General features: G+C 38.9%; 4 protein-coding genes across 6 annotated transcripts; all 4 read right to left on the bottom strand.

Moving 5' to 3' along the window:
- Positions 1-330: 330 nt before the first annotated feature.
- Positions 331-2,180, bottom strand: LOC125606947 (MYB-like transcription factor ETC3). Of its 2 annotated transcripts, none has more exons than XM_048776143.1 (3): positions 1,880-2,180; positions 1,669-1,753; positions 331-528 (listed from the first exon to the last, which is right to left on the bottom strand). In XM_048776143.1, the coding sequence occupies exons 1-3, from the start codon at positions 1,941-1,943 to the stop codon at positions 450-452; spliced, it is 228 nt and encodes a 75-aa protein (XP_048632100.1). In that variant the 5' UTR covers positions 1,944-2,180; the 3' UTR covers positions 331-449. The 2 variants fall into 2 exon arrangements, with proteins under 2 accessions (XP_048632100.1, XP_048632099.1); XM_048776142.1 differs by having other exon boundaries at positions 1,669-1,756; positions 1,880-2,089.
- A 9,495-nt stretch (positions 2,181-11,675) lies between these two features.
- LOC106443768 (MYB-like transcription factor ETC3) lies at positions 11,676-13,529 on the bottom strand. 2 transcript variants are annotated; one of them, XM_048776141.1, is made up of 3 exons: positions 13,225-13,529; positions 13,014-13,098; positions 11,676-11,873 (listed from the first exon to the last, which is right to left on the bottom strand). In XM_048776141.1, the coding sequence occupies exons 1-3, from the start codon at positions 13,286-13,288 to the stop codon at positions 11,795-11,797; spliced, it is 228 nt and encodes a 75-aa protein (XP_048632098.1). In that variant the 5' UTR covers positions 13,289-13,529; the 3' UTR covers positions 11,676-11,794. The 2 variants fall into 2 exon arrangements, with proteins under 2 accessions (XP_048632098.1, XP_048632097.1); XM_048776140.1 differs by having other exon boundaries at positions 13,014-13,101; positions 13,225-13,432.
- A 2,212-nt stretch (positions 13,530-15,741) lies between these two features.
- LOC106438629 (rhodanese-like domain-containing protein 4, chloroplastic) lies at positions 15,742-18,514 on the bottom strand. The gene is made up of 9 exons (XM_013879867.3): positions 17,788-18,514; positions 17,459-17,561; positions 17,284-17,370; positions 17,130-17,204; positions 16,978-17,052; positions 16,817-16,897; positions 16,496-16,738; positions 16,107-16,355; positions 15,742-15,917 (listed from the first exon to the last, which is right to left on the bottom strand). The coding sequence occupies exons 1-9, from the start codon at positions 18,408-18,410 to the stop codon at positions 15,870-15,872; spliced, it is 1,584 nt and encodes a 527-aa protein (XP_013735321.2). The 5' UTR covers positions 18,411-18,514; the 3' UTR covers positions 15,742-15,869.
- A 200-nt stretch (positions 18,515-18,714) lies between these two features.
- LOC106438630 (chitinase domain-containing protein 1-like) lies at positions 18,715-20,815 on the bottom strand. Its single transcript, XM_013879870.3, has 8 exons — positions 20,504-20,815; positions 20,338-20,411; positions 20,180-20,260; positions 20,015-20,099; positions 19,813-19,910; positions 19,586-19,673; positions 19,148-19,478; positions 18,715-19,080 (listed from the first exon to the last, which is right to left on the bottom strand). Exons 1-8 carry the CDS (start codon positions 20,765-20,767, stop codon positions 18,830-18,832), a joined length of 1,272 nt encoding a protein of 423 aa, XP_013735324.2. The 5' UTR covers positions 20,768-20,815; the 3' UTR covers positions 18,715-18,829.
- Between the last annotated feature and the right edge of the window lie 680 nt (positions 20,816-21,495).

Genomic DNA, 21,495 nt, shown 5'->3' with positions numbered 1-21,495 from the left:
AGTTTTCAAAATAAAATCTCGTAAAGGTATTTCTCCAAATTTTTCCTATTTTTTATTTGCCACTTTCCAACGTTTTTCCTATTTTTTATTTGCTACTTTCCAACGTGTTAGTCTTCTTTTTTTTTGTCACGATCCAACGTGTTAGTCTGTGTTGAAATCCATATATACAATCACTTCCCTTTGACGGATTCATATTTGTTGTATCAACTTTGTCATGACTTGAGAAATGTAGAAAAGTAAATGATTGGGCCGGCCTACATATTACACTCGTCGGCCTTATTTACTGGAAGAAGCGCAAGCCTGTTTCATTCTTCTCTTAGGAAGGCCAAAAATATAAATGGTTTATTTTAAGAAAACTTCATTATTACAAAGTTGGCAAGTAAAATTAAGAGACAATCAGTGAAACTTCAGAGAATTCAATTATACTCTTTTTTTTGTGTGTAACACATTCAATTATACTTCATGACCCAAAACCTCTCAATTTCTGCTGCCGTTCTTCCTGGGATCCTCCCAGCTATCAACTCCCACCTATATCAGCAAATATAGTGAGAAAAAACAAATTAATCCATTTTCATGTTTAATAAAATAATTATTTATATAGAAAATAACTAGGTCAAAATTGTAGCCGTTAATAAGTTATAACTAATTAATTAATGAGAAATTGCACTAGATAGTAAAATTATGGGTGGTAATTGGATATCTGGTAAAGATACTGTGCAAAATGAGGTAATACCAAAATTGTCCTTATTACTCAATACGTTTACAGGTAAATCTGAATCTCCACCGTCCAATAATACATTCATCTCCCTCTTTCTTCTACTTGCTACCACCACATTCTCAGATCTCAGACAAAGAAAAAAAAACTCTCTCTAACCAAAATGATGGAAGCTCAATCATGGACGACGCGGCGGATGAGCAACCCGAGGTTCGACGCCGCCGCCACCACCACACCAACAGTCATCGACATCCCCGGAACACCTCCACACTCCTCCGCCTCCTCCAATGGAAAACCCTTCTTCCTCTCCTCCCCAACGGTATCTCCCTCCGTTCTTACGGCGGCGTCACCGCCTGGTTCGGTTCCAACATAGAAGTCTTCCTCCTGAACAAGTACCTCCTCTTTTACTACGGCTTCTGCTACCCGATCTTCTTGACCATGACGCACACGCTCTCCTGCGCCGCCTACAGCTCCGCCGTGATCAACATCGCCGGAATCGTGCCCGTCAGCACATCCTCTCCCGCCGTCAGTTTTTGAAGATTCTTGCACTCTCGGCGATCTTCTGCATCTCCGTCGTGTGCGGCAACACTTCGCTCCATTACATTCTTGTTTTTTTTAATCAAGTGATCGGTCTAACAATTTGTAAAATATATCAAAACTCTTCTCTCTTTAATTATTAGAGCCACATCCGGTTGCAATATCTAATATCATAGTTTTAAATGAATGTATCCGGTTTCTCCAAGTATTTTGCGTTTTCTGTACAACTTGAATTATTTGGGAGCAACCCGGGTAGCAGGTAACCACGAATGTGGGGCTGAAGGAGAGAATTGGGAACTCATGTCCAAATTGTCATGGTTCGCCAATTATTAAAAATATTTGCACACTTCTGCAATTACCACCTACAATTTTGATTTCTAGCTAAATAGACCTTAATTAATTTAAAGGGATCAAACCTGTCACCGACAAGCTTATGCATTCTACGGACCAAATCTTCTTCTTCTTGATTCATGTTCACAGCTTGCCACTCAAGACTACTCACTTCTGTTCCATGTCATAATCAATCATATGTTTCAAACTATAAAAAATATTTTTGTTTGTAAACATGGAAGTTAAAACGATGTTTAAAAAAAAAGGTTAATTAAAACGATGTTTTCATGAGCTTACCTTCAGATGAAGAAGTAAGCATAGGGTTGGTCTTGGTTTGCTTCGTCCTAAGATGCTTATCCATGAGATGGCACAGTTTTAACGTTATGGGTATGAGAAGAATAAGAAGAAATTCTTACCAAAGAAAAAAAGAAAAAAGATGAAATAACTGAGAGATATTAGAGAGAGAATGGTCTTTTTTCAGAGAGAGCAATCAACCATTCTTTCTATTTATAGGAAACGAACTAAGTAACCAACGAGTTTGGTCGGTGTACGTAAAGGAATCTTAATTGTCTAAGCTGATTTTCATTGATTAAATAATCATTGTTAGCATCTTCCGAAAAGTAAAATCGTATGTACCCCTGACTTCATTTACCTGATTGTGATTCTCTGGAACATATTTAAGTTGAGAAACTGAAAATCTTCCTGCAGTTAATTATATAAGAATTACAATACTCCTCCATTTTATAGTGAGTTAATCGTGTGAATATTGCATACGTTTGATTAACTTTTATAGTCAATTAGTAGAAAAAAAATTAAGTATTTGGAATGTTAAAAAAAAAAAATTAAGTATTTGGAAGGTCCTCTCTCGTCTAATCCCTATTCTCTTGATAACAAGAGTCGGGTTGCCAAGGTCGTCTGGTTACCGGGTTGCTTGGTTTCTGGGTTATATGCTGCTTTGTTGCGCTTGTGCATGCTGCTTTGTTGCGCTTGTGCATACCGCTTTCCTTTCAGTTTTGTCTATTAATCCAAATCACTAGTACAAAATTAAAATTAGTCAGTTGTGGCTTCTCTCCCCTGGCCACTCACTTCCTAAATCATATGTGTTCACTAGTGAGACAATATTACCGAAAAACGGGAGCTTAAAGTTCGATAGCTTAAACTTTGGACTCTTAGACTTAGACCCAGATGACCTAATCTCTATTGTTTATCGGTGCCATTAGATACTCCTTTTGCATAATCAGACAAACGAACATATCTAAAATAGTAGGTTTCGAATACATGGTCGACCACTCGACCACGCTTATATGGTCTAGCTGTACAAATTTAATCATTGCTATTTACAAGTTTCCTTAGAACACCTGGTTTACATAATTTCATGCGAAAAAGGACAACTTTAATTTCTCACTTTGTCGGAATTCAATACAACCGTGATATCATTCATGCATATGATCTAATTAACTCAAGAAGATAACAAGACCTAAACAATCTTTTTTACCAAAAAAGACCGAAACAATCCCTACGGTTCTTCGAAACCAAAAAAACAAGCCGCTACATTGAAATTAATGCACGTTAGATATCATTCAACATTAGGGAATATAATTACATTTCTTAAATTATTACTACTTTTTATAAAAAAGTATCACTACTTTTCTCTTCCTCCCGTAATTAAATGTGGATTTTTTTTTGAGAATATATTGTTAGCACTCAAAAAAGTATAAGTTAAAAGTTTGCTAATTAAATATAATTTTGCCATGGATATTCCCTTCGTAAGTGTACTCGTATATTTTTATGTATAGAGTGTAAAGCCTATAGGTAAATTGTTGCAATATTACATTACAAAGAAAAACATTATATTATAAAAACACAAAGCTATTTGTCGGTAAATATTGTTAAAAAAAAAAACAGAACCAATAAAAGCAGTTGTAACGAACACTCGACACGTCCCTTGTTGTTAGGACCAACCTTCTTTGGCGCATAGTCCATTTAGGACCATTTCTGCATGATTGACGACCAAACTTCCAAACTCAATATCATGTTTTGTGCTGACATTCATTTACACTTGTGGTGATGGATCTATCTCAACTATTTTGTTTTCGAACAAACTCCAAATATCAAATTTGGTAGATAAAACAGTTATTTTGAGGATTTGTTACTATCGACATGTTATGACATATGAAAAAGACATCTTTATGCTCGAGTTTTTTTAGCCAAAAAAATTCAGCTTGAACATTTAAATCGCGTGAATTAAAAAAAGCTAATTCTTCAAAACGATCCCTACGATTACAAAAATCCAATTTTGACTTGAAAGAAGGTCATTCTCTTGGATCTTCGATCGATCATCTTCAACAATTCGCACATATCTATCTTAAATCTAACTGATAGTATCATATTCTCGATTAAACTAGACATATATTAGCCTAAAAGAGGCCATCCAACTAATAAAGATACATGCTTAGCAATTTAGCGGTTACTACTTGGTTAAAATGTCTAGATAATCGGATATACGTCAACTGAACTAGACTGGCATCAACTTGTTATTAGATGCCGAATAATTAAGGTGTACGCATTTTATAAAGAAAAACATTGATTCTGAATAGGTTTATGCTTAAGTATATATCAAACTTTTCACTAAAAAAACAACTTTTCACTAAACCTTTTGCTAAAGGGAATCCATGAGAAAGTTAAGTTCTATTCCTTTCGTCCCCTGGACCGGCCTACTTTATAATGGGCCTAATATGGGCCGCCACTTACTTTATTTGACTTTGTGCTAATCAACGATGGTTTGAACAATGCAACGGCACAACATAAATGGCGGTAAGAGGGGCAAAGAAAAAATAATAATAATCAGAATACAAGTTTACACAGATCCAATAAGGAAGCGTCTAAGTTCTTGAATAAGACAATAGAAGTTTACACAGATCCAATAAATATTGTTCTTCTGTTTCAGGGATGCGATGGTGTGGGAGATGTTGAACGGGTTGAACTTGAATCATACACATTTTATAGAGGTTCTAACCAACTTTCTCCACTTTTCCATTTTCACGTACAACAGAACTTCTATAAATTAATAACATTGAAACTTTAAAATTTTATTAATTTATTAATTTACAAAAGTTTATTTATTTAGATTTTTTATTTTAAAATATTTTTATTTTAAAATAAAAAAATATTTGATTTTATTGTATATACTTTAATTGTTATTTTTTAATTTTGACATTTATATTACCTTTATTATATTATATGGTGTATATGATCTATATTGCATAAAAGTTAAATGTGGTTTTAGATATAATATACTAAATCTCATCAAAAATATATTAAGTGTTAAAAAAATATAAAGATAATATTTTGTGAATATAAAACAAACAATATAATAAGAAGTTCTTACTTATATAAAATATGTATACATATAGATAATTAATTTATAATTTTAATGGGATCATATATTTACATCGAATGTTCTAAAAAATTATTATCTTATTATTTTATCAATTTACATCAAATTTTAAACCGACCCAAATTGGAACTAGCAGAATTTATTAATTTATAAAGTATTAATTTATAGATGTTTTATTGTACTCGCATGGAGAAGATGTCTCCACCTTCCTCTTGTATTTGTTTCTATATAAATCAATGAGACTCAGAACAAATTCTCGTAATAGATATTATACAAACGGCTCTTTTCTCTCTCTGATAGTGCGATTAGAAAGGAGATAAGGTTTTCTCGCCACGCTCCGCCGTCGTTGAGCCCACGCTCTCCGGCAAAAACCCCTTTTCCTCCCCCTTGCTGTTACTGTGTCTTCCCCACTCATGTCTCCATGCTTGCCAAGAAAAAGAAACTTCGTCCTCCTCTCGCTTTGTCATTTAAACCTTTCCGTCTAGCGCGTGCTTCCAGCAGGAGTAGTGCTATGGCTAAGAAGAAGAACAAGTCGATCTCTCTCGCCGTTCTCGGTGTAGCTGCAATTGGGGCTTCTGCCCCTCCGACAGATCTATCTTCGCTTGCAAACTCCGGATCTACTCAAATTGGTGGCTCTGTTTCTGCTGTTTCGTTATTGACCTCAATGGAGGCTATTTCATCTTCCCAGCGAAGTGTCTCTCCTCCTCCCGTGGAGGTTTCAAATCTCCCTAGTGGTTCTGACTCTGCTCTTCCTGTCTCTAAAGTCTCGGAGGAGGTGGGTATTCCGGTGAAAAACTACGCTGCTCTGCTTAAGAGCTCCGCTCAACTCCAGGAGTTGGGAACCCCGTCAGAACATGTCTCTGGTGTGCCCTTCGTTCTTATTCCAGATGAGAATATTGAGGCTGCAAAACTAGAGTTCAAAGACTTCATTTATGCTCGTTTCCATGGAGATTATCCTTCCATGGGTAAAATTATCGGCGTTGTTAATGCTGTGTGGGCAAAAACCGGCCCTCGGATCTTTGTTCATAACATTGGACAGGGTAGGTATCTTCTCCGTGTCACAAATCCAAAGTCACGCGAGGTTCTTCTATCCCGTACTTGCTGGAATATTGGGGGTCTACCTATGTTTGTGGCACCATGGTCCCCTGATTATTCTCCAGACGAACCCCCACTTACGAGCGCGATTGTTCCAGTCGAGATGCGCAATGTTCCGTATTTGTTGTTCAACAAGGAGAGTCTGAGTCGTATCGCTACGGCTGTTGGGAAACCTGATTCTCTTGCTCCGGAAACTGAGCGTAAGGAAAACTTTGAGGTTGCAAAACTATATGTCAGGGTTGATCTTACGGCTCCGCTACCTCACAAAATCATCTCTGGCTTCTCTAACGGTAGGGAGGTTCAGATTGACGTCTCGTACCCATGGTTACCTGTCAAATGTGATACCTGCAAGAGATTTGGTCACAAGACCGACAGGTGCCCGGCTGGGGATTCTGAAGGTTCTTTCGGTCAAGTGAAGACTAGGAAGTTCGTTGCTGAATCAGCTAGAAGGAGATCAAAGTCAAGACCAGGACGCACCAGAGATAAATTGGGTAAAAATCTGGAGTCTCGTTATGTTCCAGTCGTTCAGGTTGAAAATAATAACAGCAGTGACGCCAATGGCGCTGCTGCGGTAGCATCAGCCAGCGAAGCAGTAACAGAGATGGAAGATACTACTACCACAGAGCCTTCGCAGGACGAGGCAGTAGCGGTTCTGGAAAAGAGTGAAACGACAACCACGGAGTCAGCTCCTGAGGTGGAAGTAGTCAGTCCCACTAAGTCTCTGCAGTTCAGCGCTGAAATAGGTTTGGAGGAGGGTGAAATTTGTGAGGAAGGATCTTGTCAGGATGATAAAAGAATTGATGCTCCAGGCTATAATGCAGGGATTGTCCAGCAGGATCATCCCACTAAGAATGCGATTATCTCCGATGAGATGCTTTTACTATCTTCTGAGCCTACAGATACAGTAAATGGCGCTAAGGTCCTTCTAGTACCTGATGATGGCCTTCACTCTGCTCTTCCTGGTGTAGTATCTCTCGACCCTACTGTTAGTGTATCTGACACAGGAACATCTGTTGGGGATACAAATCATAAGTTGCTTGCTGATCCGAGTATCAACCAAGGACATAACGACTATCCTGAGGAGGATAGAGACAACCCCTTCCTCCTGGTCAAAAACAGGAAGTGTGGCCGCAAGGTCACCAAACTCTTCTAAATCATCAGATATGAGTTTTTTTGCGTGGAATGTTCGCGGACTGAATAGTAATAGACGCCACACCATGACCAAAGATTGGATTAATATCCATAGGCCACTTTTTGGAGCTTTTTTGGAGACTCACATTTTGGAGAGTAATAAAGAGAGAGTTTTGGGAGCTATCCCTAGGGGTTGGAACTATTTTGGTAATTTTGAAGCAAACGAAACTGGTCGTATTGTAGTAGTCTGGGACCCGACGGTTACACTGCTTATATACAATGCAACAGCTCAATCAGTCACATGTGGGATCACTATCTTGTCTCAGAACATTACCCTTACAATCACTTTTGTGTATGGGTTTAATTTGGTTGAAGATCGGAGAAGTCTCTGGACAAATCTTGCTGACCTGCATGATTCAACACCGGTTTCAGATCATCCCTGGTGCGTCCTTGGAGATTTTAATCAGATGTTGCGGTCCTCTCATCACTCAAATCATCTCTCCTTGGTCGTTGATGATTCTGGGATGGATGAAGCAAACCTTGGAATGCAAGATGCTCAGTTATTTGAAGCTCAAGCGAAGGGTTTGCCTTTTACTTGGAGAAATTGTCAGGATGTTAATCCTATATCCACTAAGATTGATCACGCCTTCATCAACCAGGCTTGGTCTTCTTTTTTCCCTGATTCTTTTGCGGATTATCTGGATCCTTCACAGTCAGATCATACTCCTTGCCTCTTTCGGATGCCAGCTATCAGACGGCAGGTCATTAAACCGTTTAAATTCTTCCACCATGTAATAGACCATCCGGAGTATGCAGAGACAGTTGGTGAAGCTTGGAACTGTGGCCACATTACAGGAACTGATCAGTTCAAGCTCGTTCGATCGCTTAAGCTGTTAAAGAGGCCTCTACGTAGACTTAATAAACGGCATTTTAGTGGCATCTCCCAAAGAGTTAAGGCTCAGAGGGATCGAGTGGATGAACTACAGAGACGCCTCCTTACATCTCCTGATACTTCTACTGCACGCCAAGAGCACTTAGAGCGTGATAAACTAAACACTTTACTCAAGGCGGAGGAGAAGTACTACAAACAGAGGTCAAGAGTCAGATGGGCCGAGGTTGGAGATCGTAACACTCCTTTTTATCATCGAATGGTTTCTCACCACGCCTCTAGAAATCACATTCATTTTCTTAAGGATAGCAATGAAACCTTGCTGTATGCAGTGGACGATATTAAAGCTCATGCGGCTGAGTATTTCCAAGGGATCCTTGGAGCCACTGATCTTCCCGTTTCTTCGGCCACGCCTGAGGAACTAAGAAACCTGCTTCCATTTCGATGTTCAGACCTGCAACAGGACTATCTGAAACGTCCAGTTACCGCAGCAGAGATAAAAGCAACTTTGTTCTCTATGCCGCTGAATAAGAGCCCGGGTCCTGATGGTTACTCTGTAGAGTTTATTCGGGCTTCTTGGGAAACAGTAGGGGAGGATATAATCAATGCTGTGAGTGAATTTTTCAGGAATGGTCGTCTCTTAAAGGATATGAACACAACAGCTATAGCGTTAATTCCGAAGACGCCTCAAGCTTGCTCTCTAGGTGACTACAGACCCATCAGTTGCTGCAACATTGTTTATAAGCTTATTTCCAAGATCCTTGCGAACCGTCTCAAGCCTATCCTCTCCAAATGTGTGAGCCCAAACCAAGCGGCTTTCTTGAAGGGTCGCAGTCTAGGGGAGAATGTCCTACTAGCAACCGAGCTGATAAAGGACTACAACAAGTCTACCTGCCACAAGAGTGCTATGCTTAAAATAGATATTCGTAAAGCTTTTGACACAGTCTGTTGGGACTTCGTTATAAAGGTATTGGAGGCGCAGCAATTTCCGGCTATGTTCATCACTTGGATTACCGAATGCATCTCTTCACCTAGATTCTCGGTTGCTATTAATGGTGAACTAGCAGGTTTCTTTGAGGGTAAAAAAGGTCTTCGGCAAGGTGACTCCATCTCTCCCTACTTGTTCATTATGCTGATGGAAGTACTATCTCTTTTGTTGAACAAGGCTGAGGCTGAAGGTGCTTTTAGATTACATCCGCTATGCACATCACCCAAACTCACCCATCTATTGTTTGCGGATGATCTTCTGGTTTTCTCTAACGGGTCTCGTGTCTCAACGGCGGGTATTAAGAGCGTAATGTGCAACTTCAAAGATTGGTCAGGCTTAGACACAAATGAATCGAAATCTGAGATTTTCTATGGTGGATACACTGATATTCAAGCCTCTGTTCTGGGTGATCTCTCGGGGTTTAAGCGTGGAGAGTTTCCAACAAGATATCTAGGATTGCCTCTAAGCCCCAAAAGGATCTCATCAGCCACTTTGCAACCATTTGTGGATCGCATAACTGCAAAACTTCATTCCTGGACTGTCAAGGTTCTATCATTCGCTGGCAAGGTTCAGATGATCACGTCGGTTATTTATGGTATGGTGAATTTTTGGAGCTCGGTGTTTGTGTTGCCTAAATGGTTTTATGCTAAATTGGATTCTCTCTGCTCTGGCTTCCTATGGAAGAACAGCACTACTTCAGCCTCTGGTGCTCGAGTTTCCTGGTCAGACATTTGTAAACCAAAAACTGAAGGTGGCTTGGGTATTAGGAAGCTGGAGGACTTTGAAATGGTTTTCAGGCTGAAACGGGTCTGGTTATTTTTCTCTGCGTCGGGTTCTCTGTGGGTACCTTGGCTTACAAGCAACAGATTTGGAGGCAAGAGTATTTGGCTTATAAATGACTCTCCAAGATTCTCAAAAACCGTTAGAAGCATGCTTGAGTTGAGACAACAGCTTCAGCTCTATCTCCGCTGCAATGTTGGAGATGGGAGAACGGCTCTGTTTTGGTACGATTACTGGACAGACTTGGGGCCTCTATTTAATCTCTTCGGAAACTCGGGCCCTACGACCCTCAGAATTCCTCTCAATGCTACTGTCGCCGAAGCGGTTCGCGATGGTCACTGGAGGCTACCGGCCGCACGATCGGAGAACGCAGAGACACTACAAGTTGTTCTGTCAACAATGAGTGTTCCTTCAGATGCAAATGGAAGTGATGTTTACCTTTGGAGAATAAACTCTGGGGGTTTTGGTCCCTCTTTATCTTCGAGAGTCACTTGGGAGAGGCTACGAAATCCTAATCCTCGGGTTCATTGGCACCCGGTGGTTTGGTTTAAGGAGGAGATTCCGCGCTGCTCCTTCACTACTTGGACCGTCTTTCTCAATCGACTTCCTACTCGAGACAGATTGATATCATGGGGATTAACTCTTCCTCCAGGTTGTGTTCTATGTTCTAATGCTGATGAATCTCATTCCCATCTTTTCTTTGAGTGTTCTTTTGCTGCTGTCGTTTGGAATCGTTATTGTGGCAGGTTCTTGGCGTCTTCACCCTCCTCTGTTGCAGCAGTCGTGGAGCTATCGCATCAGATGCAGGGACTTTATGGTCCTCGGGTCGTGGCAGTGCTAAAGCTCCTCAATCAAGTCATCATCTACAACCTTTGGCGGGAAAGGAATGCTCGCATCTTCAGAGGCGTGTCGCTGACTCAAGAGGCTTTCTTCACGGTCGTGGACCGTTGTATGCGGGATAGGCTGTTATCTCTTGCGTCGCTGACCCCAGCAAGAGTGACTGCAGTCTCCCCGTCCCTTCTTGAGTTGTACTTTTGGTTTGTTTCTCCCTATAGTTAATTCAACTCTCTCTAGTTTTATCTCTCTTTTTTACTCTCTTTTGCTCTTTTGTAATAAGTTGTGTTTTTCACAACATTGTAAAACTCAGAAAATGGTTATAAATCTTAACATTTATACCAAAAAAAATATAAATCAATGAAAAGCCAAAAGAGGCAAGAATTATTGCGCAAAAGTTTGTGTGTTTATGTTTCTCTACAACTTTTTTTAAAGCTGTGATTGAGCCATTGAGGAGGTCACACTTATCATTTTGTTTGGCAAGGAACGTGTTTAAAAGATTCTCTTTTAAACGCATATAATTCTAAAGTTAATTGTGTTTATTAAAAAAAAGTTAGATGCTAAAATAATTATTAACATTTCAATTGGATAATTGGGTAATTTGACTTATGAATAAAGTGTAGTTCTCCAAAAACTTATATGATGATATAGTTTTCAAAATAAAATCTCGTAAAGGTATTTCTCCAAATTTTTCCTATTTTTTATTTGCCACTTTCCAACGTTTTTCCTATTTTTTATTTGCTACTTTCCAACGTGTTAGTCTTCTTTTTTTTTGTCACGATCCAACGTGTTAGTCTGTGTTGAAATCCATATATACAATCACTTCCCTTTGACGGATTCATATTTGTTGTATCAACTTTGTCATGACTTGAGAAATGTAGAAAAGTAAATGATTGGGCCGGCCTACATATTACACTCGTCGGCCTTATTTACTGGAAGAAGCGCAAGCCTGTTTCATTCTTCTCTTAGGAAGGCCAAAAATATAAATGGTTTATTTTAAGAAAACTTCATTATTACAAAGTTGGCAAGTAAAATTAAGAGACAATCAGTGAAACTTCAGAGAATTCAATTATACTCTTTTTTTTGTGTGTAACACATTCAATTATACTTCATGACCCAAAACCTCTCAATTTCTGCTGCCGTTCTTCCTGGGATCCTCCCAGCTATCAACTCCCACCTATATCAGCAAATATAGTGAGAAAAAACAAATTAATCCATTTTCATGTTTAATAAAATAATTATTTATATAGAAAATAACTAGGTCAAAATTGTAGCCGTTAATAAGTTATAACTAATTAATTAATGAGAAATTGCACTAGATAGTAAAATTATGGGTGGTAATTGGATATCTGGTAAAGATACTGTGCAAAATGAGGTAATACCAAAATTGTCCTTATTACTCAATACGTTTACAGGTAAATCTGAATCTCCACCGTCCAATAATACATTCATCTCCCTCTTTCTTCTACTTGCTACCACCACATTCTCAGATCTCAGACAAAGAAAAAAAAACTCTCTCTAACCAAAATGATGGAAGCTCAATCATGGACGACGCGGCGGATGAGCAACCCGAGGTTCGACGCCGCCGCCACCACCACACCAACAGTCATCGACATCCCCGGAACACCTCCACACTCCTCCGCCTCCTCCAATGGAAAACCCTTCTTCCTCTCCTCCCCAACGGTATCTCCCTCCGTTCTTACGGCGGCGTCACCGCCTGGTTCGGTTCCAACATAGAAGTCTTCCTCCTGAACAAGTACCTCCTCTTTTACTACGGCTTCTGCTACCCGATCTTCTTGACCATGACGCACACGCTCTCCTGCGCCGCCTACAGCTCCGCCGTGATCAACATCGCCGGAATCGTGCCCGTCAGCACATCCTCTCCCGCCGTCAGTTTTTGAAGATTCTTGCACTCTCGGCGATCTTCTGCATCTCCGTCGTGTGCGGCAACACTTCGCTCCATTACATTCTTGTTTTTTTTAATCAAGTGATCGGTCTAACAATTTGTAAAATATATCAAAACTCTTCTCTCTTTAATTATTAGAGCCACATCCGGTTGCAATATCTAATATCATAGTTTTAAATGAATGTATCCGGTTTCTCCAAGTATTTTGCGTTTTCTGTACAACTTGAATTATTTGGGAGCAACCCGGGTAGCAGGTAACCACGAATGTGGGGCTGAAGGAGAGAATTGGGAACTCATGTCCAAATTGTCATGGTTCGCCAATTATTAAAAATATTTGCACACTTCTGCAATTACCACCTACAATTTTGATTTCTAGCTAAATAGACCTTAATTAATTTAAAGGGATCAAACCTGTCACCGACAAGCTTATGCATTCTACGGACCAAATCTTCTTCTTCTTGATTCATGTTCACAGCTTGCCACTCAAGACTACTCACTTCTGTTCCATGTCATAATCAATCATATGTTTCAAACTATAAAAAATATTTTTGTTTGTAAACATGGAAGTTAAAACGATGTTTAAAAAAAAAGGTTAATTAAAACGATGTTTTCATGAGCTTACCTTCAGATGAAGAAGTAAGCATAGGGTTGGTCTTGGTTTGCTTCGTCCTAAGATGCTTATCCATGAGATGGCACAGTTTTAACGTTATGGGTATGAGAAGAATAAGAAGAAATTCTTACCAAAGAAAAAAAGAAAAAAGATGAAATAACTGAGAGATATTAGAGAGAGAATGGTCTTTTTTCAGAGAGAGCAATCAACCATTCTTTCTATTTATAGGAAACGAACTAAGTAACCAACGAGTTTGGTCGGTGTACGTAAAGGAATCTTAATTGTCTAAGCTGATTTTCATTGATTAAATAATCATTGTTAGCATCTTCCGAAAAGTAAAATCGTATGTACCCCTGACTTCATTTACCTGATTGTGATTCTCTGGAACATATTTAAGTTGAGAAACTGAAAATCTTCCTGCAGTTAATTATATAAGAATTACAATACTCCTCCATTTTATAGTGAGTTAATCGTGTGAATATTGCATACGTTTGATTAACTTTTATAGTCAATTAGTAGAAAAAAAATTAAGTATTTGGAATGTTAAAAAAAAAAAATTAAGTATTTGGAAGGTCCTCTCTCGTCTAATCCCTATTCTCTTGATAACAAGAGTCGGGTTGCCAAGGTCGTCTGGTTACCGGGTTGCTTGGTTTCTGGGTTATATGCTGCTTTGTTGCGCTTGTGCATGCTGCTTTGTTGCGCTTGTGCATACCGCTTTCCTTTCAGTTTTGTCTATTAATCCAAATCACTAGTACAAAATTAAAATTAGTCAGTTGTGGCTTCTCTCCCCTGGCCACTCACTTCCTAAATCATATGTGTTCACTAGTGAGACAATATTACCGAAAAACGGGAGCTTAAAGTTCGATAGCTTAAACTTTGGACTCTTAGACTTAGACCCAGATGACCTAATCTCTATTGTTTATCGGTGCCATTAGATACTCCTTTTGCATAATCAGACAAACGAACATATCTAAAATAGTAGGTTTCGAATACATGGTCGACCACTCGACCACGCTTATATGGTCTAGCTGTACAAATTTAATCATTGCTATTTACAAGTTTCCTTAGAACACCTGGTTTACATAATTTCATGCGAAAAAGGACAACTTTAATTTCTCACTTTGTCGGAATTCAATACAACCGTGATATCATTCATGCATATGATCTAATTAACTCAAGAAGATAACAAGACCTAAACAATCTTTTTTACCAAAAAAGACCGAAACAATCCCTACGGTTCTTCGAAACCAAAAAAACAAGCCGCTACATTGAAATTAATGCACGTTAGATATCATTCAACATTAGGGAATATAATTACATTTCTTAAATTATTACTACTTTTTATAAAAAAGTATCACTACTTTTCTCTTCCTCCCGTAATTAAATGTGGATTTTTTTTTGAGAATATATTGTTAGCACTCAAAAAGTATAAGTTAAAAGTTTGCTAATTAAATATAATTTTGCCATGGATATTCCCTTCGTAAGTGTACTCGTATATTTTTATGTATAGAGTGTAAAGCCTATAGGTAAATTGTTGCAATATTACATTACAAAGAAAAACATTATATTATAAAAACACAAAGCTATTTGTCGGTAAATATTGTTAAAAAAAAAAACAGAACCAATAAAAGCAGTTGTAACGAACACTCGACACGTCCCTTGTTGTTAGGACCAACCTTCTTTGGCGCATAGTCCATTTAGGACCATTTCTGCATGATTGACGACCAAACTTCCAAACTCAATATCATGTTTTGTGCTGACATTCATTTACACTTGTGGTGATGGATCTATCTCAACTATTTTGTTTTCGAACAAACTCCAAATATCAAATTTGGTAGATAAAACAGTTATTTTGAGGATTTGTTACTATCGACATGTTATGACATATGAAAAAGACATCTTTATGCTCGAGTTTTTTTAGCCAAAAAAATTCAGCTTGAACATTTAAATCGCGTGAATTAAAAAAAGCTAATTCTTCAAAACGATCCCTACGATTACAAAAATCCAATTTTGACTTGAAAGAAGGTCATTCTCTTGGATCTTCGATCGATCATCTTCAACAATTCGCACATATCTATCTTAAATCTAACTGATAGTATCATATTCTCGATTAAACTAGACATATATTAGCCTAAAAGAGGCCATCCAACTAATAAAGATACATGCTTAGCAATTTAGCGGTTACTACTTGGTTAAAATGTCTAGATAATCGGATATACGTCAACTGAACTAGACTGGCATCAACTTGTTATTAGATGCCGAATAATTAAGGTGTACGCATTTTATAAAGAAAAACATTGATTCTGAATAGGTTTATGCTTAAGTATATATCAAACTTTTCACTAAAAAAACAACTTTTCACTAAACCTTTTGCTAAAGGGAATCCATGAGAAAGTTAAGTTCTATTCCTTTCGTCCCCTGGACCGGCCTACTTTATAATGGGCCTAATATGGGCCGCCACTTACTTTATTTGACTTTGTGCTAATCAACGATGGTTTGAACAATGCAACGGCACAACATAAATGGCGGTAAGAGGGGCAAAGAAAAAATAATAATAATCAGAATACAAGTTTACACAGATCCAATAAGGAAGCGTCTAAGTTCTTGAATAAGACAATAGAAGTTTACACAGATCCAATAAATATTGTTCTTCTGTTTCAGGGATGCGATGGTGTGGGAGATGTTGGAGGCTTCAAGTCTGGGTACTGCAAAAAATAGTGAAGAAGAGAGAGAGAGACATCAGATTACAAAACACTCATGTGATGTGACTAATCAGTGGATGTCTTAACTATCACGGCTTATAAAGTTTCTTCCTTTTTCCACCAAGCATAGCTTCTTTGTGAGAACTTATATGTAAAGAGAGGTTTAAGGAGAAATGAATGTAGAAACATTACCGATGCATATGGAGAGAGAGGTCTTGAATAAGATTTCGGTTTGGCTTCTGTGATTACTTGTTCAGTGGCGGCTTTGGCCGCTGGCTCTGAGTTTACTTGTGCAGTGGCCGCTTTGATTGCTTGCTCTAGCTCAGGTTCTGGTTCATCTACGATGGTGGTTGTAGCTGCTTCTGCTGCTACTGGTGCTGGTGCGGGAAGACCTTTGCTGCTTACTGGTGTGGGAGATGTTGGAGGCTTCAAGTCTGGGTACTGCAAACATAGTGAAGAAGAGAAAGAGAGAGAGAGATACGTCAGATTACAAAGCACTCATGTGATCAATGGTTGTCTTAACATAGCTTCTTTGTGTTAAATAATGCAAGAGAGGTTTCAGAGGAGTGTAGAAACATCACCGATGCATATGGAGATAATGGTCTTGGATAAGGTTTCGGTTTGGCTTCTGTTTTTGTTGGTTCTGTGATTACTTGTGCAGTGGCAGCTTCTATCGCTGGCTCTGAGTTTACTTGTGCAGTGGCGACTTTGATTGCTGGCTCAGGTTCTTTTTCATCCACAGTGGTGGTTGTAGCTGCTTCTGCTGCTGGTGGGGGAAGAGCTTTGCTGCTTGTTGATAAAGGAAGAAAAGCCTTCCCTATGTCCTGTGTTAATTCAATGTTGAGGTTATCTATAGAAACGGTTTCATTACTAATTAATGGAGATACCTAAACTAGTTGTACCTTTAATTCATCAACAAGTTCTTTAGGTGCAACCTTTGTGTTCAAGAACTCATCCACTTGTTTTAGAGTTTGCTTTCTGTCCTGTAGACCATATACAGAAAGCAAAGAACCATCAAGAACACATCACCACTTCCGAGATATTAAAGATGTGAAGAAGTTACCTCAGCAAATAGAAGTTTATTGCCTGCAAGCTGAACAAGTGCAGCTGAACCTAGTAGTTGGAGTATAGTTTCAATCTGTTGTGATGATGACATAGATAACATTTTAGTATCTTCTTGGAGACAAAGAGAGAAGAAAGAGAGATGAAACTGACCTCTGTAAATGCTAAAACACTTAATCCAGCAGCAGCAGCTACTCCAATTGCTACAGAGACACCATCAGAACTCTCCTGTACATTTATTATGTTTCTCCCTTTTTTTAATCATCTCTCAACTTTTTTTTAATGAATTGTAAAATCGCATACTTACGCCAAATACACCGCTGATACTATCAGTCAAACTGCTCAAATCAAGACTGAGATTCTTCTTTGGCTCTATCCAAGGCAAGCCGCTATTCTGAAAATTCCAGAAAGAAAAACATCACAATCCTGAATAGTTAAGAAGAAAACAAACATTGTGGAATGAGAGGGAGAGAAACACAAACCACCCAGCCTCTAGGTCCTTCTGCACCATCTTTAATAGCGTAAGCAGATTTGAATCCATTAAGTGCCACCAGTTCGGCAACAAGCTCGGAGTTTCCATCAAACCTGGCTTTCCATGCAAACAATCACACTGTATTAAACTACTGGCAGTGAAAACAAGTTGTGAAGTCTAAATGCTTCTCAGTTTCTTTCCAACTGCAACATTGTATCAGATGTACAATAACACTTATGATATTCACTCACTACTCAAGTTCACTGATCAGACACTATAAGAAGCTAAAAAGATTCAATGTAGCTATAAGGAGAAACTTGTAGATTCCAAGAGCCTTACTTGTCAAGAATGAACAATGTGGTGTTCTCAGGATCTTTAAACTTCAAGGAAAGCTTCTTCAAGAAACCAGGCTTGTCTTCTCCGTTATAAACAGCTGAAACCGTCTTTTTACCTAAACCCTTAATATTAGGACTGCCCACTTGTCTGAGATCAGCAGCGGCTCTTATGTCAAGCAGCTGAGCATTTTCATCAGTACCCAAGTTGGTGTAAGCATTCTTAGCAGACTCAACCCCAAAAGATTTTGGCTTTTTGTTCAGAACCTGAGACAGAACAAACGGGACAGCAAATGCAGCAACACCACCAGCAATGACAAGGGGATTGTCTGTGACGAAACTTGATATCCCATCGATCAAGCCATCTGAATCAAAAGATGAAGGAGAGGTCGTAGATTGTTGCAGAGCTTCCTCGTACGTCAGGGACTTTGCAGGAGCTGTTGCACTGCTTAGAACAGAGGTTAGAAGAGCCAATCCGCCATTGAAGCTCCTGAATAAGCTTTCTTGGGAGATTGGTTTCGGTGGCTTCGGTGGAAAGAGGCTAGGGAGCGAGAAGGGCTTTCGTGTTTCTGATCTCTTGTCGGATAAAACCGACGTAGGACTAAAGCTAGCGGTTTTCAAAGCTTCCATGGCTCTCTCTCTATCTTTATCTTTATCTTTCTCCTTCTACACCAAGTGTAGTCCACTACGTATCATCAAACTTTCAAGGAAGATTAAAGAAGTGGAAACGAAATGTGAGGACAAGCAGAAAAGCTATTTCTGGTAAGCTGACGTGGACTGTGTTATCAATTTTAGCCACTGCCTGTTTGACACGTGACATTTTCGGATGAGATGTCTTTGGTGTAAGAACAGAGTATACTGACTTGCACTTTATCCAGAGACAAAACTAGCTACAAGAGGTTTCTCAGCTGTTGCTTTAAGTTAACAGAAACAGGATGCAACGTGAGACGTCTATTGATCATGTCTTTGTGTAAGAAAAGAGCATAGTGACTAATTTCACTTTCTCAGCAGCTGTTTTAAATTAAGGAAGATAAAGTAACGTGAGAAACTTACAAAAGATGAAAGAAATAATCTAAACCCTGACCAATCTCCCAGATGGAAATGCCAATACCCCAGAGACGAGCATTCTCAAGCCGTAGAAGGATAGACATCAATGAAGGATAGAAAACAGCATGCTTGATGTTCTTATCATCTCTATACATGAAAAGATGCTCGCCGCTTTCTTTATCCCAATGCAACGTTGGCTTGTGTTTCTGGAGTAACGCTAGGTAATCCCTTCCAGTGATAGCTCCTCCGTCTCCTGAGTAGTTTATTCAGTTATTTTTTGGGAAAAAAGCAGGAAGAGAGCAAGCAGATGGTTTATATACCTCCAGAGCTTGCAAAATCGTTGCCGTAGAAGTTGAGACCAAGAAGAACCTTTTTTGCCAGGCTTGAATCTACGTTGCTGGATGAACCAAGTAGGAGTTTGAGGGTGATATCTATCCACTTGAGAGGAGCATTGGGGCCAGGGTTCTGAGAATTTGAGAAATCGTAGGTCATTAAAGAGAACCCGTCCACCGAATCTTTCAAGAACTTGAGATCATCTGGCCCAAAATCGTACATTTGGAGCGTGTCTGAACGAGGTGGACCAATGACATACATGAACTGCATCTGCTGCTCGTGAAGGGCGTCTCCAAGTTGTTTTACGAATTGCAGTGCCTAGAAGATTGAGTACACAAACCACATGTAAGATTAAACGACTGAGGTTTGATGCTTGCAAGACATAGATTAACGGATCTAAAAGAGGAGTACAGGACACAAAATACCATTTTCCGCATATCCGGGTCATGCAAAACACCATAAGCTGCCCACCTTGACCAAGACTCTAGCACAATACCATCAAACTCCATTTCCCTATAATACAAGGCACATATGATGACAATTGACAAGTGTGTGTTGTATAACTAACAAGCTCCACGTCAAAAGACTAAACATTCATCCTTTTCAGAGAATGAGCTTTACAAGAATTCTAAACTCTAAGAGAGACTCTTACTTGCACTCTGTGACAATAAGGTTAATAGCTTTTGCCCTTAGTTTCTTTTTCTTAAGCATCTCCTCGGGAACTGCTTCTAGAACAACTCTTGGTAATATCTACATGACAGGTAATCAAAATTCAACCCATCAGAGAAGGAAAAACACATCAAGAACAAGCCATTACAGAGAAGAAAACAAAACGAATGTATTGGATAAACTACCATCGCATTTCCTTTTGATCGAAGCTCTTGGATCCATCCTTTATCAGCATTATGTCTCCCTTCCAAAACCAATCCATTCCCTTGGCTAATATCAAACAGAAACCCAAAAAGTCATCACCCGAAGATAAAACGCAATGCAAGCACATAGAATTCAAGAACTGATACCTCTTCAGGTCGTACCAAACCGGTGATAAATGAGTAAACTTGGAGTTATATATCTTTGCCATATCATATCCTTTAGAGTTCCTACACATCATTTGCATCAAATATAATAAGACCAATTCTCATGTGAAACTGTTTCCAAGAAACTATGAGAAACCAACCACGGCGTAATGTAAGCCAACACTGGATAATCATAATGCCTAGCTGATGAATTCTCTGAAGCCTTTGAATGTTCCTGAACCAAAACTCAAATCCCCTAAACCTTTCAGCTTTTTTTTTCAAAGGATTCTCAAACATTGAAACGAAAAAAAGTAAGGCAACACTCACAGTGAGGATCTCTTGGAAATGAATATCGGTTTTGATTATTCCCTTCTGACGTATCGATGGCTCCGCTTCGATGACTCGATCAGCGAATTTGACTTTGTACACTGCCATTGAGACTGCGGGGATCACGATGAAGAAGACCACGAAGATGGTGATGAGTCTACGATCTGAGTCTGGTTCTCCATCTCGTGGTTTTGACTCGTCACGGTTGTGCCGCCGTTCGGAACTCTCCGTCGCCGATGAACGTTTCTCGCGCCTCCTCGCCATTGTGTATCTGACTGAAACGACGTCGTTCCCAATGCAAAGAGATAGATCCCTCTAGAACCGAAAACCGAACCGAACCGAAACCAAACTTAAAAAAAAAACAAACTTAAAACCGAAACGATGTTTACAAATATCCAAGCAGTTTTTATATTGAAAATGATCCAAATTACTCAAATAACCAAATTATTCGAATAACTTATAACTTTTATCCATAAATTACTCCATATTTGATCTGACAAAACAAGAAAAAAATTTGAATTTTATTTGAATTATGCGAATTCAAAAACCAAAATCAAACTGAAACTGAAATTTTAACAGATATTTAACCGATTTTTAGCATTATTACCCAAATTGAACCAAAACTAAAATGATCAAAGTAAACAAAGTAAATTTCATAAATAACCAAACGGTTTTTATATCTAAAAAACCGAAAAAAAATGAAAACCAAAAAGCCAAATTAAAACTGAACCGATTGAGAAATGAGAAAGTGATGAAGATGATTGAGAATGGTCTGATGTGGATGGTTACTTGGAGGGTGTGCGGATAATGATGAAGGTGACTGGACTGATGAAGAAGGAGAAGATGATGGGCCTCCTAACTTTGATTATATGATGATGATGATGATAGCGTCAAGATTAGATTGAATCCTTCTGAGTAGTCCTAGAAAGAAGGATCTTACTCCTGTGTTCCCTGATGGTACTCCAAGAAAAAAGTGCTAGATCATTACATAA

The sequence above is a fragment of the Brassica napus genome, chromosome A3 (assembly GCF_020379485.1).
Source record: "Brassica napus cultivar Da-Ae chromosome A3, Da-Ae, whole genome shotgun sequence".
Lineage (NCBI taxonomy): Eukaryota > Viridiplantae > Streptophyta > Magnoliopsida > Brassicales > Brassicaceae > Brassica > Brassica napus.
This window is presented reverse-complemented; position numbering and strand designations above follow the sequence as displayed.

Coding starts and splice junctions, on each gene's coding strand:
- LOC125606947 (XM_048776142.1), bottom strand. CDS start 1,943: ATGGATAAGCATCTTAGGACGAAGCAAACCAAGACCAACCCTATGCTT. Junction 1,757..1,879: donor GCTTACTTCTTCATCTGAAG/GTAAGCTCATGA, acceptor GACATGGAACAG/AAGTGAGTAGTCTTGAGTGG. Junction 529..1,668: donor CATAAGCTTGTCGGTGACAG/GTTTGATCCCTT, acceptor TTGCTGATATAG/GTGGGAGTTGATAGCTGGGA.
- LOC106438630 (XM_013879870.3), bottom strand. CDS start 20,767: ATGGCGAGGAGGCGCGAGAAACGTTCATCGGCGACGGAGAGTTCCGAA. Junction 20,412..20,503: donor ATTTCCAAGAGATCCTCACT/GTGAGTGTTGCC, acceptor GTTTTGGTTCAG/GAACATTCAAAGGCTTCAGA. Junction 19,081..19,147: donor CGATTTTGCAAGCTCTGGAG/GTATATAAACCA, acceptor TAAACTACTCAG/GAGACGGAGGAGCTATCACT.
- LOC106438629 (XM_013879867.3), bottom strand. CDS start 18,410: ATGGAAGCTTTGAAAACCGCTAGCTTTAGTCCTACGTCGGTTTTATCC. Junction 17,053..17,129: donor GTGTTTTAGCATTTACAGAG/GTCAGTTTCATC, acceptor TCATCACAACAG/ATTGAAACTATACTCCAACT. Junction 16,739..16,816: donor AACTTGTTGATGAATTAAAG/GTACAACTAGTT, acceptor GAATTAACACAG/GACATAGGGAAGGCTTTTCT.
- LOC106443768 (XM_048776140.1), bottom strand. CDS start 13,288: ATGGATAAGCATCTTAGGACGAAGCAAACCAAGACCAACCCTATGCTT. Junction 13,102..13,224: donor GCTTACTTCTTCATCTGAAG/GTAAGCTCATGA, acceptor GACATGGAACAG/AAGTGAGTAGTCTTGAGTGG. Junction 11,874..13,013: donor CATAAGCTTGTCGGTGACAG/GTTTGATCCCTT, acceptor TTGCTGATATAG/GTGGGAGTTGATAGCTGGGA.